General features: G+C 41.3%; 1 protein-coding gene across 3 annotated transcripts in view; it reads right to left on the minus strand.

The window, feature by feature from the left end:
- Positions 1–578: 578 nt before the first annotated feature.
- The window catches only part of LOC108934339 (rap guanine nucleotide exchange factor 6-like), a 79174-nt gene continuing 65836 nt past the window's right edge, over positions 579–13916 (minus strand). For 2 of the 3 annotated variants that reach the window (XM_018751982.2, XM_018751980.2), the window contains 12 exons: positions 13170–13553; positions 11598–11809; positions 10014–10137; positions 9486–9509; positions 8794–9014; positions 7918–8100; positions 7567–7683; positions 6921–7034; positions 6072–6285; positions 4586–5043; positions 3375–3632; positions 579–2469 (listed from right to left, as the gene is read on the minus strand). In XM_018751982.2, the coding sequence (XP_018607498.1) occupies positions 2447–2469; positions 3375–3632; positions 4586–5043; positions 6072–6285; positions 6921–7034; positions 7567–7683; positions 7918–8100; positions 8794–9014; positions 9486–9509; positions 10014–10137; positions 11598–11809; positions 13170–13553 (2332 nt within the window). In that variant the 3' untranslated portion in view covers positions 579–2446. The remainder of the gene's footprint in view (positions 2470–3374; positions 3633–4585; positions 5044–6071; positions 6286–6920; positions 7035–7566; positions 7684–7917; positions 8101–8793; positions 9015–9485; positions 9510–10013; positions 10138–11597; positions 11810–13169; positions 13554–13916) is intronic. The other variant, XM_018751983.2, reaches the window with a different exon arrangement.

The following is a 13916-nucleotide window of genomic DNA, read 5'->3' on the forward strand; positions in this document are numbered from 1 at the left end:
TAAAATATAAGAAATCACTTCAAAATAATATATATAATTCAACTTTAGATGTGGAATGGAAGTCTCAGCAGCCACATGTTAGGTTTAAAAAAAAAAAAAAAAAAAAAAAAAAAGAAGATGCTATATACCATTTACCCTATTTTAAAGCTACACACATTAAGTGAGGCATTTTGGGTAAAGTACTACAATCAAGGGTAGGAACCTTCCTGCACTTTGAGCCAGCAACCTTCGTGTTGCTGGTCACCTACTGCCCTTGGATTGCACCAGTAGGTCACAGACTCATTTAAAGTGACCCAACTCCGACACATTGTCACTCGCTGCTCTACAAAAAGGCTATTTTCCCTTGTGCTCCACTGGAAAGTAAAAGTCATGCCTGATCAATATGACCAGTTCACCTCAATAAGAATCACAGCAGAGTCCATGCAAAAAGCAAGCCACACTGCTAGCTGAAAATACACTGAATGAAAGCACATCAATATCATTTAATGACAATTGAGTCCCTACAGAAGTCCTAATATTTACACTCATTAAATTATGAAAATATAAACATCAGGAATATAGCAATATATATATATATATATATATATATATATTTGATTCTCTTAAAAGTCTGTGGCAGAAGTTAATACTATTATGTACGTTTGTGTTACTGGGGAATGTGCAAAGACTAAAACCCAAAGTTCTGATAATGAACCAGAGCTGTTCAATATCAAAAAAGAAATTGATTAGCAAGAGCACAGACCGTAGTTGGCAAGGCTGAACCACAACTGTGCCAAGGAGGGGATGGAAAGGCTGATTTAAAATGCAACACGGCCAGGTGTGAGCAAACCACTGGGCCAGGTGCTAAGCTGGTCCATGTGGAGGGTCCTTAACTGTAGACAGAGCTCCAGTCATCTCCTCCTCTGGGCAAGGAGTCCGTCTGTTTCAGGTCTCCAGCTGTATCCGCCCTCGTGGAGCAGCGTGGGAAAACCTAGGTGCTCGCTGTACTCTGGCAGGCCTTGTGTGCACAACACATTTTTAGGCACACTAACACAGCCAAGAACACAAACTCAAAAAAGAATATAAAGAACGAAATCTCTGCTCTGATAACAAAATTGCCTTGGGTGTCATTGTAATAAAGTATTAAAAATACCATCTCTAAACAGCTTTTGTCTTCAACTGTACATGTTCAGTAATTAACCAAAAATAAAAGTATATATTTATATATTATCCATATCTTCAAGTTTTGTACAGCAAAACAATACAATATTAACATTCGGTCCAAAAAGTAAAAACAATAAGTAATCCAGTTATATCCCTAAATATACACATCTGTGCTTTCATGGTAGCAAAAAAGCAAAATAAGACTTGTGTTACTCAAGGTGTAAAACACTGTTTGGAGATGTAAATTTATATGCTAGATTTTACTTTCCATCGACCAACCTGTTAATCCTCTGTTTTCCTTTTGCTTTCATCAGCATGTACATCAAAAGTAATGACTTTTTATGATGGGCCATATAGTAGCTGAGGTACGTATTAAACACATACTGTGCTTGTGAGGCTGTATGCACAGAAATCGTTCTGCATAAAAAGCCTGAATTTGTCATGAGTTGTACTTAGTATAAGCTGTGCAAAATCTAAAAATTGATCTGCACATTAAACTAATTCTAATAACTTTGTAAACAATTTCATTCCATTTGCAAACTTTGCTATTCCGTTCTGATGAAATTAAGACAAACTTGTTTTAAAATGGTAAAACTCTGTCCTTCAGTATCCTTAAATAATTCAGGACATAATCATTATCCTGAATGATCAAATAACTGCATTTACCATGACTGAATAGTCTGGGTCTGGAATTAACAGAACAAGCAATACATTTACTGAACTAAAAATATTCTCATAAAGCTAATAATAAACTACAAACTGTGGAACTTCTCCCCCACATGCTAAACGCTCAAAAATCCACGTGAAAACTGCCTTCTGAGTTAACAGATTGGGTTTAGTCGCAACAAATAGTCTAGTTTTTTTTTTTTTTTTGGGGGGGGGGGGGGCGTCATTCTAACAACCTGTCATAATATTCTCTTTTTTCATTTTTGTCCCCCAGGAAAAACTATCTTGCTTGCATGTTTTAAAAGCACACATCAAACATGCCACTTAAATCTTCAAATCAAATGTCGGATGTCAGATTCATTGTGTGGACACTGAACAGACAAGTATAAAAACCCTAATCTAAGCCATGCCAGACAATAACAAGAGAAATACATCCATGTACTCATTTGTATTGTACTGTTGCTGTGCTGCTTGGGGCAGTAGGCAGTGACAGGGACAGGGACATGTGCTGAGAGAAAAGTGAGCAGCAGGTTGCTTTAGCTTATGTGACTTCCCACCCACAGCAATCCCTCACGTTCCAGCTTGACGCCGCAGGCCCGCGCCAGGTTGGCCTGGTCCAGCTCAACTTGGCATACAGCTAAACTGCAGAAACCTGCTCCTCTGTGAAAGACAAGGGGGGGGGAAGAAGAGGGACACTAATCAAACTAACTTTTCTCTAAATTCCTCCCTTCCTTCCAACCTTCAAGAAAAATCTCCAAACCTATCTTCCTCTGTTCTCATCTCACGACAGCTACATTAATTTGTTCAACACCATCTGCTACGACTATCTCCATATTTGCAATCTGATTCTCACTTCTAGAGGCAGATATTCAAGTAACGTTTGACACGACAATTTTGCTGGTACACAAGCAAGCTACGTTTCCATAATCGCATGTCTGTGTTTAACACTGCTCATCTGTACGTCACTTTTGAAAAAAGCTTCTGCCACATGAATAAATGAAACTAAGGGTGGCAAAGGCTTGGTTTGAGGAACTGTACACATGGGAGTTATAAGGTGCCTCCAGGTATGATCTTTTTCATAGACTAAATGCCATCATGCTCTATAGTGGACGACTGCACTGCTGCGCTGTATTCTTCTCAATGACAAACTGAAACATTCAAAAAGCAGAAAGCAGCAGCACTACCCTGCCGTAAGCAAAATTCCAAATCAGGGTCTTTTAGTGCTTATCCGGATGACTCATTTTGTACGTCCAAGTAGCTTCACTGAAGCCCAGGCTTGATGGTTAAGTACTTGAAACTGGGAACAGCTTGATGTCATGTCTCTCAGTACTAAGGTAGCTCTGTATATGCAGAGCTACTAAAGCAGCATTTCAAGCAGCCCTCTAGGATATCCAAGAAGCAATGTTTAAAATAGGACAAAATGTGGCACTTTGCCCTAAACAGGAAGCCCTTGTTTCATTCTCCAATTTTATGAAAATCAGCAGCAACATGAAACTACAGAAGCAGCAGAGATATACTCAAAGCCACACTGAGAGCCAGCGGGTGCCCAGGTGGTCTTCACATACCATCCTCACTATCTGGCTGGCCAGGCAGGGTTACACTGCCTAACCTAGGCTGCGGGGTGTGGTGGTTCAGCGGGGGTCCTGCCGGACTCTGCAGCAGCTTTGACCTCTGCACAGCCACATTATAGTCAGGTGGCCTAAGGTGAGGATGCCGGGGGCCTCCATCCAGAGTGTGGCCCATGGAGAGGCCCTGGTATCCAGGGGGGGTGGGGGGAGGCCCCCTGTACCGATCATCTTTGGTGGAGGAGGTTACACAATACACTGATGACAGGAGGGTTAGTAACAGGAGGTGGTGGGGGTGGGTTGGAGAAAAAGAAAATGAAGAAAATCAATTACAAAAATGAACTAAGTGATATAAACCACTGTCAAAAATAAAGACATGACAGCAGCAGATTTCGACCTCTTGTTCCCATGACATCACATTAAAATAAATCAGTAACAGTCAATTTGTGTCTGTAATTAGAGAAGGTAGTGAAACGCCATACTTAGCAAATAAGGTCTTATGTATTTTCTGTTCTCACTCTCACCTGTGCAGTCAGTTTAAAGAACTCGCCCATAAAACTGCACTAAGCTTTTACTGACAGACTTATTAAAGCCTTCGTGTAGAGGCTTTTCGTTCACATGGCTATGCCACACTAAAAAGCCCGCAGTTTTTAATTGATCATCAAGAAATGCACTTCAAACCAGCAGCTGCACTGGAGCTGGAGTCCTGCTGTTTAATGTACCTTGTTGGATCTACTGCAAACTAAAAACACCAGCAAAAACCAAAAGGGTTTAAATTTATCGCAGCTTGGAGATTAAATTTTGAACAAACCACATGTTTTTACCTGACTTCTTAGCCTTAAATGGGCATTTGAATAAAAAGCTCCCACAAGGACAGGACTGTCCTAAGAGGGTACAACCACAAATGCTTTCAAAGTTATTTAACTTGTCTGCCACTTCTCAGAGAAGCAGTGTTTAAATTTACAAAAAGTGGAAAAAGTTATTAAACATTAATGTTTTTAAATAGTTAGGAATCACTCACTGTATTAAAGTAGGGGGGGAAATAAGTAGGAAGTAGCCTACATTATGGGTAAACAAAAAATTTGTGAACTGATGTGTGGAATGAGCAAGCAGGAAGTCAAAGCCTGAAATCTGCTTGTGTCACTGACACTTTAAATGCACAAAAACACACAAAGATGAATGTGAAGCAAGGCAGGAAACACATTCCTTACCTATGAGTCCTTTGTCCGTGCTGGATGTTACAGTTTTATAAGCAGTTTCCATGCCCTGGAGCCCATCTACAGATGCCCCTGGTGTTGCCACGGTGACAGTTGGGCCTTCGCCTACCCTGCGCTTGACAGTTCCGTAGCTTCCTTCGCAGGTGTCAGACAGGGAGCTGGAGGAGGCCCAACTCTGGCGAGCATGATTGGAACAGTCCCCAACAGCTTCATCCTGCCCACTGACCTCCACCTCAGCGATAGGTGGCGGCTGCCGGAAACCACTCAGGTCCCAGGTCCGCTGGACTGACAGACCCTGGAAATTGTCATGGGAACTGCTGGAGCAAGATGTCCAGCTGCTGCGGCCACTATCAGCTGGGTCCACACTGCCCCTCTCAGGACCCAACTCGTCAATGCTTGCAGAGCAGGGGAAGGTGGAGGCCCTGGTCACAATGGGTCGGACCAACGAAGAACTGAGGGATAACAAAAAAAAAAAAAAAAAAAAAAAAAAAAAAAAAAAAAGCCATTTATGTACTTTAAATCCATACAATGACAAGGTTAGCCAGCAACTAATCAGACACAAGGACATTATATACATAGGTAAAGAGTGTAATTAGAGATCATGCATGTCCTTAAGACTGAAATTATAGTGGCTTTTTTTCATGTGATGTAATTGCTTCCATGGCTGGCTTTATAACAAGGTGAACCCAGGCATTTGCTGAGGGGTGCCAAAACCTGGGGGTGCAAAGTTTTGATACTAAAATCAAAATAAATTGTAATTCTAAAAACAAACAAAAAAAAACCCTTGCTTAACAGAGACACCGTTGTTAGAACACAGAAAAAGATCTGCTGCTTTACTTTATTAGGTAAATCTCATAAGATGCATCAATGCCGTGTGTCTTTGAAACATTGCAACTTTGTTGGCAACATTTTTAATTAAGCGAACTGTTGGTCAATGCAGTAAACAGCACGTATACATTTTTTCCGGTCTTCAGTCTTGAAAATAACTTTAGCTTTCAGTCCATTTTCTGTTATAAATTTGTGGTTTGTGCATATAATGTTTACATACAAGTTCTCTTATTAATGAAGAACTTTCTAAATTAAAAATTTCTCTTCATCATGATCTGTATCTATCTAAAATAAAAGCAATCTTTCGTCAAATACATTTATACAAGTGTACTTAATTTAAATTAGAGTTTTAAAGGGGGTTGGACTGATTCGTGTCTAAGAGCAACAAACCCTAGCACCAGCTCTGACAACTAAACATATGAAGCACCTAAATCAACCTTTTTACAAAATGTTTATTCTGTAACATGTAAAACTATTCATGTAAAAAGCACATCTTCTGAAAGAAAATGCAACGAAATCAAAGCTCTTCCATACTGCATGTGTGTGTCTTGTGTTCTGTATACTTTGTGCGCCTATGCTCCGTCTTCCTGTGTGCCACACCTTTACTGCAACTCAAGGCTTGAGCTCAGGTCGGTCTGAGGAGACACTTTACCTGATGGAAAGCTGTCCACAGTCAGAAGAAAGCCGGGCAGCAGTGACTGGGCCATCTGTGGGACAGGGGGTCCGTGAGGGGCAACGTTCCTCGGCACCGTGCGCGGCCATTGAGTCCACAGAGCAATTGCTGACGATGCTGGAACGTGAGGAAATCTCACTGTGGCTAGAATCCGACAGGTTGTCTGACCTGCCGGCTGGCATCAAGGCATAGCCTACAGAAAAGAGGGGATATTTGTGTCCTGAGTAACTATCTCTGGTACGGCATGGAGTGGAACATCCAGGTTAGTAAATACACAACAGTTCTTTGAGCTATACACTGACACAAGATGTATAGACAGCAAGTCTGTACAACTGGAACAAATTTTTTATTTCAAGAACTTTAGAACAATAAAACAATTTGAACAGTAAAACAAATACTCTATTTGTTTACAGCTCAATTACCCCATAAAACTCATCGTCTTTTTTTCCCCAAATCAAACTATATCCAGTCAGGTAACATTAGTCCCATTTAAAAAGGAATAAAAATGAAAACGCTACATCTGGATAACTCTTGTGCCCGTCTTGAGTGCAGAACCACAGAAAAAGCTCTGGGGCTGCTCAGTCTTGACTCTTTCCATCCTGGTTTTGGTTCCTATCCAGGACTAACAACTTGTGCTTCGTTACATATACTTAACTGAAAGCCTTGTACCCTCCTTCAGAAAGCTCCTCCCCAATCAGTGTGGAGACTGTATAGGCTGTAACCAGACCAACACCTGTAGAAGGTGAGGACCCTGACCCTTCTCCCTCAACTCTGGCCCCAGGCAACTACCACTGTCATCTCAGGGACTATTGTGCAGCAAGACCCCACCTATTCCATAGCTGCGGGAGCCGCTGGCCCTAGTGCTGGCCTCGCTTGCCAGGGAGGAGCAGGAGCCTGAGAGGTTCATCTGTCTGGAGCTTTGGGGCTTTGAGGCTCCACCCACTGGAATTATAAGAGAGTACAGAAAGAAGTCAAAGGGTGACACAGACAGGGCAAGATGGACTTGCATCAATTTCAGAGAAAGCAAACTGAAAACAAATTAATGGGGGGGGGGGAGAGCACCAAAGCTCTATAAACTTTTGGAAAGACTCCACTTTTCAGCTCTCTGCTTCCTTCTGAGAATTAATTAGGCAACTAATTTTTTCCTAAAAAATTGGATTGATATTTAAACAGATTGCCTTTTTCAGTACAATAATATACTATACTCTTGGTCAATTTAAAACGCAATCACTGTACATTTCCACTGAAAACTGCCATCATTCATGTACTTGTTTGTAAATGATACTTTCAGCTATGATAACAGGGTGATTAAAAAGCAGTGGAAAAACACAGGACATATACAGTCAATGCGCCTGACTGGGCAGCACCAGGTCACCAGGACCCTTGTCTCCCGGGTGAAACGCAGTACTGGACACACCATGTAATGGTTAAATGTTGTACACAGCTTCAATGGATGACGAAATAGCAGACTGACCTTTGCAGGGAGAGCCCTGTGGTGAAACAGTGGGGGTCAAGTGCAAAGAGGAGACGATGGACACAGTGTCCTCAGAAGAGCTAATGGGTTTCTTCACCACCTGTGGAGAGCTGGAGTCTGGGGAGAGGAAAGGACGGAATGAAGAAAGGCAGGAGAATGAAGGAGCGATGGAAAGGAGAGGAATATTACACGGAGACAAAAGGACATCCAACCATACGAGTCAACTCTGGCCTCCAAATACCCATTCTAATTTAGGCCGTTGAATACATAAGCTATAAATACATAAGGGTTACTGTTGAAATGTGTGTGTCATCGAACCCCGAAGACAGATGAAAGCCCAGTGCCACTCACTGTTCACAGCAAGGTCTTTGGCCACACTCTTCTTTCGGAGGGGGTTCAGGCTCACGGGGGCCGCCTGAAGGACCTGGCTCATCCGGTTCTGAGGGTGCGACTTCCCCTGCGTCAGCGATGAGCGCAGCGATACTGGTGACATGTCTGATTTGGTTGACCTCCTTTCACCGACGTTCTTAGACACTGCAGCATTGAAATAGGAAATAATTAATCTTGCATGGAGCATTGCAAGATTATTATGTTCCCACCAAAGACAATCAGAGAATAGCAGCACTATAAATTGCTTAGTAGGAGGAGCTGCAATTCTGACATTTTAAAAGCTTCTTACTTGTACAAACTCTGTATATAAATACATAGAACAAATTTATATTAGAAAAACTATTTACAAATATGTCCTTTAGAACACATCTCATTTTATATACATCACAACTCAAATCTGTGCAGCATTAGCATAACGTATTTATGCTTTTACCACAGTAGTACAGTAAGGTTGGTGTAAATAATCACTTGAACTCCAGGTGGCAGTGCAAAGCAGAAAAAAGGGGCAAACCAACTGCAGACATACAAGATGAACCGCTGTCTAACTGCCAGAAAGACAAGTCTACTTTTTTCCTAATTTGGAGGGTCATGCACTTCCTGCAGGATCAATGCAGTATTTTTCAGGCTGCAAAACTGAAGTGTAATTTTTATTAAAAAAACAGAACATACAAACAAAAATAAGCAACATTTACTGCAAGTTACTCTGCTTGAATTGCAGTAAAGGTAAGGACAGCAAAGCATGAGAAACATCAGATGCAGCGACAACAAAGGCATAAGCTACAAAGAGAGAGAGAGAGATAAATAAAAAGTCAAGTAGACGGGTAGAGTGCTACTTACAGGTGCTGTAAGCAGGCTCGCACTGCAGAGACATGATCTGGATCTTCTCCTCATCTGTTTCAACCTGCAAGTTGGATAGGTACTGCTTGACCTTTCGAGCCATCAACGCATCCTCGTACAGCTTTTTGGCATTAAGCAGTGAGCTGCGGCGCGCCCGTTTCTTGTGGGCCCCTCCCTGGACATCCAGCATGGTGGAGTTGGTGCTGCCTTGGCTTAGGGACCTGGTGCAGGGGAAGGACGACGAGGTTGAATGATTTAGCTTTCAACAGCAGGGGAGGACAAGGGAAGCAACGAATTTGCATGCTGCTTTGTTAACGCAGCCAACAAAACTACTATTTCTGAAAAAACCAGCATTCAGAACCATTTGTACACAATCAGCCAGAAAAAAAGAAAAAAAAAAAAAAAAAAGACATACAAATAGCTCAACTCGTTTTACATTCACTCACTGATAACATGATGGAACAACTTAGTACAGTATGTTAATACAACCATGCAAAGACCATGTATTTCTGTGATGCACCATGCAAAAATCCACAAAAATTCTTGTTGTATTCTGGCAGCACAAAGTCAAAAACGTAAATGAATGAAATAAGCAAAAAGGGCAGATGTGCAAATACACCCATTATCTATGGAACGGGTATTAATGGCACGGTATCGGGCATGCGGTGATAACTGGACTGGGGAGCACTTACCCAAGGCTTTTCCACCTCTTCTTCCTACAAGCGAGAGCCATGAACATTGAAGCAGTGGTTTAGCGAGGAGGAGTCGGGGGAGATGGATGCAGCAGAAGATGTGCATCCGAGGGGGCAAACGGGGGAAGTGGAGGACGAGCTGGGAGATTTACAGTTTCCTGTTCTGTTTTTACTCAAGGTGCATGTGTCTGTATGTACTGCAGCAAGCTGGGTTATACAAATTCTTTCCTTTAATCCAGCAGCAGCAAATAAATTAGTACCACTGTAACTGATAAGTTCTGCATGTAAAGAAATACAAATACTTCAAAATGTATGCTAATAAATTTTCTTTAAAACCTTGGGAGCTAATTTGAAGAGGCTAATAAAACTGCCAGAAAATATTTTCAGGAAGTGAATCACTAGTGTGTGTAAACTAAGAAAAATAATCTAGGCTACTTGCTCGAGAAATCTTGACTTCTATGGTGCCACTGCACAGTTTACTCTGGAGGCACAATAACACTACAGAGAGGTGGGGGGGCAGAAACATACCTCTGTCTGAACATGAGAGCGGGATCCATGTTGGCTGAGGTCATGCGCACCACATGGCGAACCTCCTTGGCAATCATTCGCAGCTTCTCAAAGTTCACCAAGCCATCCACAGTCGAGTCATTCCCTGGGCAAGAAGAGGGAAGTTAAAGAATTCCATAACAGACATACTAGGTGACTGTGAGAATGGCCATCGCCATTAACATATATTGATGTATTATTTTTTTTGGGAACTTGACATCTCTCTGTTAATTAGATGAGGCTCTGATACATCAGAGGACCATCGCACTAGGTGTGGACAACTAATGGTGCATTTTTAAAGCTGGACCTCTAATGAGGACCCCATTGATTTATTTGTCATATTATTATTCATTATGAGCAACCTGAGCTGACCAGGGAATAAATGAAAAATGATCACAAACCGCAATCACTGAATCATGCAAAACCATACACACCAGTACAATGTCTGATATTGATGATAGTTAGAAAATAATGATTACATCACATACAATCATTAATCATTGAAAATACTGGCTGATACAACAGTTCTCATTCTTCCCACTTGGGACATCGAGTAGCAGGACTACAACAAAAGTGTACTGTGTAAGGTATTTGGGGAGAAGCAACAAACCCTTGTCTCCCTAGAGACAGGAACAACATAAAATTGCAGAACTGCAGCAGTCCATGCAGGATGTGAGGGGAAGTGGAAGCGCTAGCTAACATGAAACGTAGTCACACACGGACACACAGTAGGCCCTCTTCTTACAAACTTGGTTCGTTACGTGATTTTGACATGGAGTGGGCCAGGGTCTTATCAATTCGATAATTGTATTCTATTCTAATCCTTTACTCAGATACTTCTGTAACGCGTCAAAAACTGATTTTGGACAAAAGGACTGTACTTTGAGAATTCGGTGCTTCTATCTGTGGGCAAATGTAATTTTATTTAATGTGAGTCCTATGTTACTTTCGAGAGAAAAAAAAAAAGCATCTGCTAAATGAAATGAAATTTTAGCAACATGACAGTGCTGTGTTTTGGATGGGAAGAATCTCTTTGTCCTCTCCTGGACACCTAGCACATCTATCTGTACATTGAGAGTCCTCTGGCCAGCCATTTATGACCCAGGGTAAATCAGACCGCATAATAAAGAACTCTGGCATGAGCTACAGCAGTGTATTTACAAACCTAATGCGGCACTTACAGCACAATTTGAACTGTATGCTAGTGCTATTTGCGGAGGGGGGGGGGAACCTAAATATTTCTCAAAGTATTTTGACATTTTTAAAGTTTTTAAATGACAAAGAGCTTGTTAATCAAAAATATCTGTGCATATTTTGTTATAAATTTTGGTCGCACCAGTCCTCTCTGGAAGCAGACAACCACATAACCACTAACTAATTTCTTCACCTCACAGCTTGATAATTATTGCTTTAACATATTGTTATTAGTACTTAAATGATCATTAAAGCAGCTTCCAATTATAGCCACATTTACAGCAATATTAAAGTTATGTCTCAAGTGTCACAAAGGTTACATGTGGGACTTTAACCAACAACCATCAGGTTACTATCCACCTGCTCACTTACCCTCATGCAGGAAGGTCAGGTCCTTTTTCACTACAGGGAACAGTGGGATAATGGGGGGTTGTACACTCTGGCTGCTCAGCACATTGCGGTACTTGGCCATGTTCCTGGATGGGTCAAAAACGTCCTGGAGGTCTCGGAACAGCTTTTCATACTTGCTTGGCAGCTTTTCCCATGAGCCCCGTAGACGGGCCACTGGCGCCAGGTTCAAGCCACTGTAAGCACATGCAAGCAAATGGTGTCAGAGATTGATGACGGAGCAGGCTAAATAGATAGCCACCACGCACTGAATATTCATGCACCAGAACCTTACACCACATTCATTACAAAAGGATAAGCTGTTCATTCGTAACTGGTTTTTCCCCTGCCATAAACATACTTTAGTTTTTAGGAAGCCCCAAAAACATTTCAGATTACTGTAATGCACGTATTACAACTCTGGTACTTTCCCTTAAGTCAACACCCAAAGAAAAAGTACTACTGAGTAAATGTGTACATCCACAACCCAACCACTGTCACAGCTGACCTATTGTTCTCTGTAAAGAACTGTTCCCCAGCCATGAACAAAAGGCCAGTCTGACTTGAGAATCAGTTGTGACTCATTATCCTCATTGCCTGCTTGCAAAATAAGCTCTGCATTGAAGCAGACTAGTTCAAAGGTCTAATTTCCACAAACTAATCCTAAATGATCAAATGATTGAGAAACATATGATTAACCTCCCTGACAAAATTCAGTGACACTGCTCGTTCTCAGAGACTCATTGACTCATTCTCATTCTCATTGACCACTGGGTCCAGGGCGAGAATGTGAGTTCCTCTTTTGGGAGGTTCTCATCACTTTGAGCTTATTCCTCCCCAACTTATCCCAAAGACTGTCATATACACTGTGTACAGAAGCATAAACAAGTTGTAACAGCAATCATACACTGATGGACTCAATGATTGCTTCAACATTCACACTACAGAAGTTTTTAGGGGTTACAATGTACAAAGGAAAAGTATTTGGCACAAGGGACAAAAGTAACACAGTTAATTTAAAAAGTTACTGGTCTTAAAATTCTCTCCAGTTATCAACACTCTGGACCTCTGTTAACCAACAACCTTTGGAGAACTTTGGACATCAATCTGGTACCTTATGATCCAGCATTCTGAATTTTACAGTATACTGCACTGCCTGACATACTGCAGAAATTCTAAGATTATAAATTCTACTTCAAAATGGTGGGGGGGGGGACAACTTAAGAGACTCAGTAGGCAGTTATATTGGTATGCTTATTATTTGTAAAATATATGCACCGTTATCAAAATATTCATAAAGCTATCGTCTTTATGAAACTATTGCTGGGGGCCTGTACCCCACCTGTCATGAGCGGCACAACAAACTATTGCTGGAAGCAAGGCTAAATTAGGGGGAAAAAGAAAAAAAAAAAAATTCATTCAACAATTATCAAAAAAAAAAAAAAAATATGACCAACATAAATAAAATGTGTAAGGAAAGTATAGAAATGAATGAAAGTACAACTAAGTACATGTATGTATTGATTTCAAATATTTCTAAAAATTTCATTAACAAACCTGATAATAGCAAACATGGAGTTGAAGTTTTTGCACTCGCGACAGTGGAGAGCAATCTTGATGAAGTGCTTGATGGTCTTCATCCTCTTCAAGGCATTGGACTCTTTAAGGATCTCTGTGGCCACCCAGAAGGTTTCCTGGTTGATGACCTCTTCAAATCTCTTGAGATGGCTACTACCAGTACGTGAGTCAAGCTTGAAGAGGTCATCCACATACTCGGTAGACTCAACATTGCGAAAGAGCTCAAAGTCACGCATAGAGAGTTGAGCGGCCACCTCTACAGTGCTCAACTGCAGAAGGCTGATCTGACTTTCCCGCAACAGCTCCTGAGCGTCATCATCTGAACATAGTGTCTCGGTCTCCATGTTGTTCTTCAGGTAGTATCTGGGAACACAGTCACCTTCACATGAGCAAATGACAGTCATAGTAGCAATTTTACCCATCTGAAAACTGGAAATTATGTTATTAGAGCAACTAAGGTAAAGGCCTTGGCAAAAACAACAATGCACCTTGTGGTGTACTGGATATATGTAACAATATCATTGTTTACACAGAAGAAAGTTGTCTAAATGGTTGTAAATGTCAATGTTCCTTTTATTTGTTTACTTCCACTATCCTCTGACCCTTGGTTCAACGCCACCATTATTTCCACCTCAAAGTCTCCATGGAGAGAGAAGCGGAAGGGGTGAAAGTAAGCAGCAGAACAACTAAGTGTTTCAGGCTTTGGTAAGGTAGTTCAATGCACAT

Source organism: Scleropages formosus, chromosome 4, assembly GCF_900964775.1.
Source record: "Scleropages formosus chromosome 4, fSclFor1.1, whole genome shotgun sequence".
In the NCBI taxonomy this organism is placed as follows: domain Eukaryota; kingdom Metazoa; phylum Chordata; class Actinopteri; order Osteoglossiformes; family Osteoglossidae; genus Scleropages; species Scleropages formosus.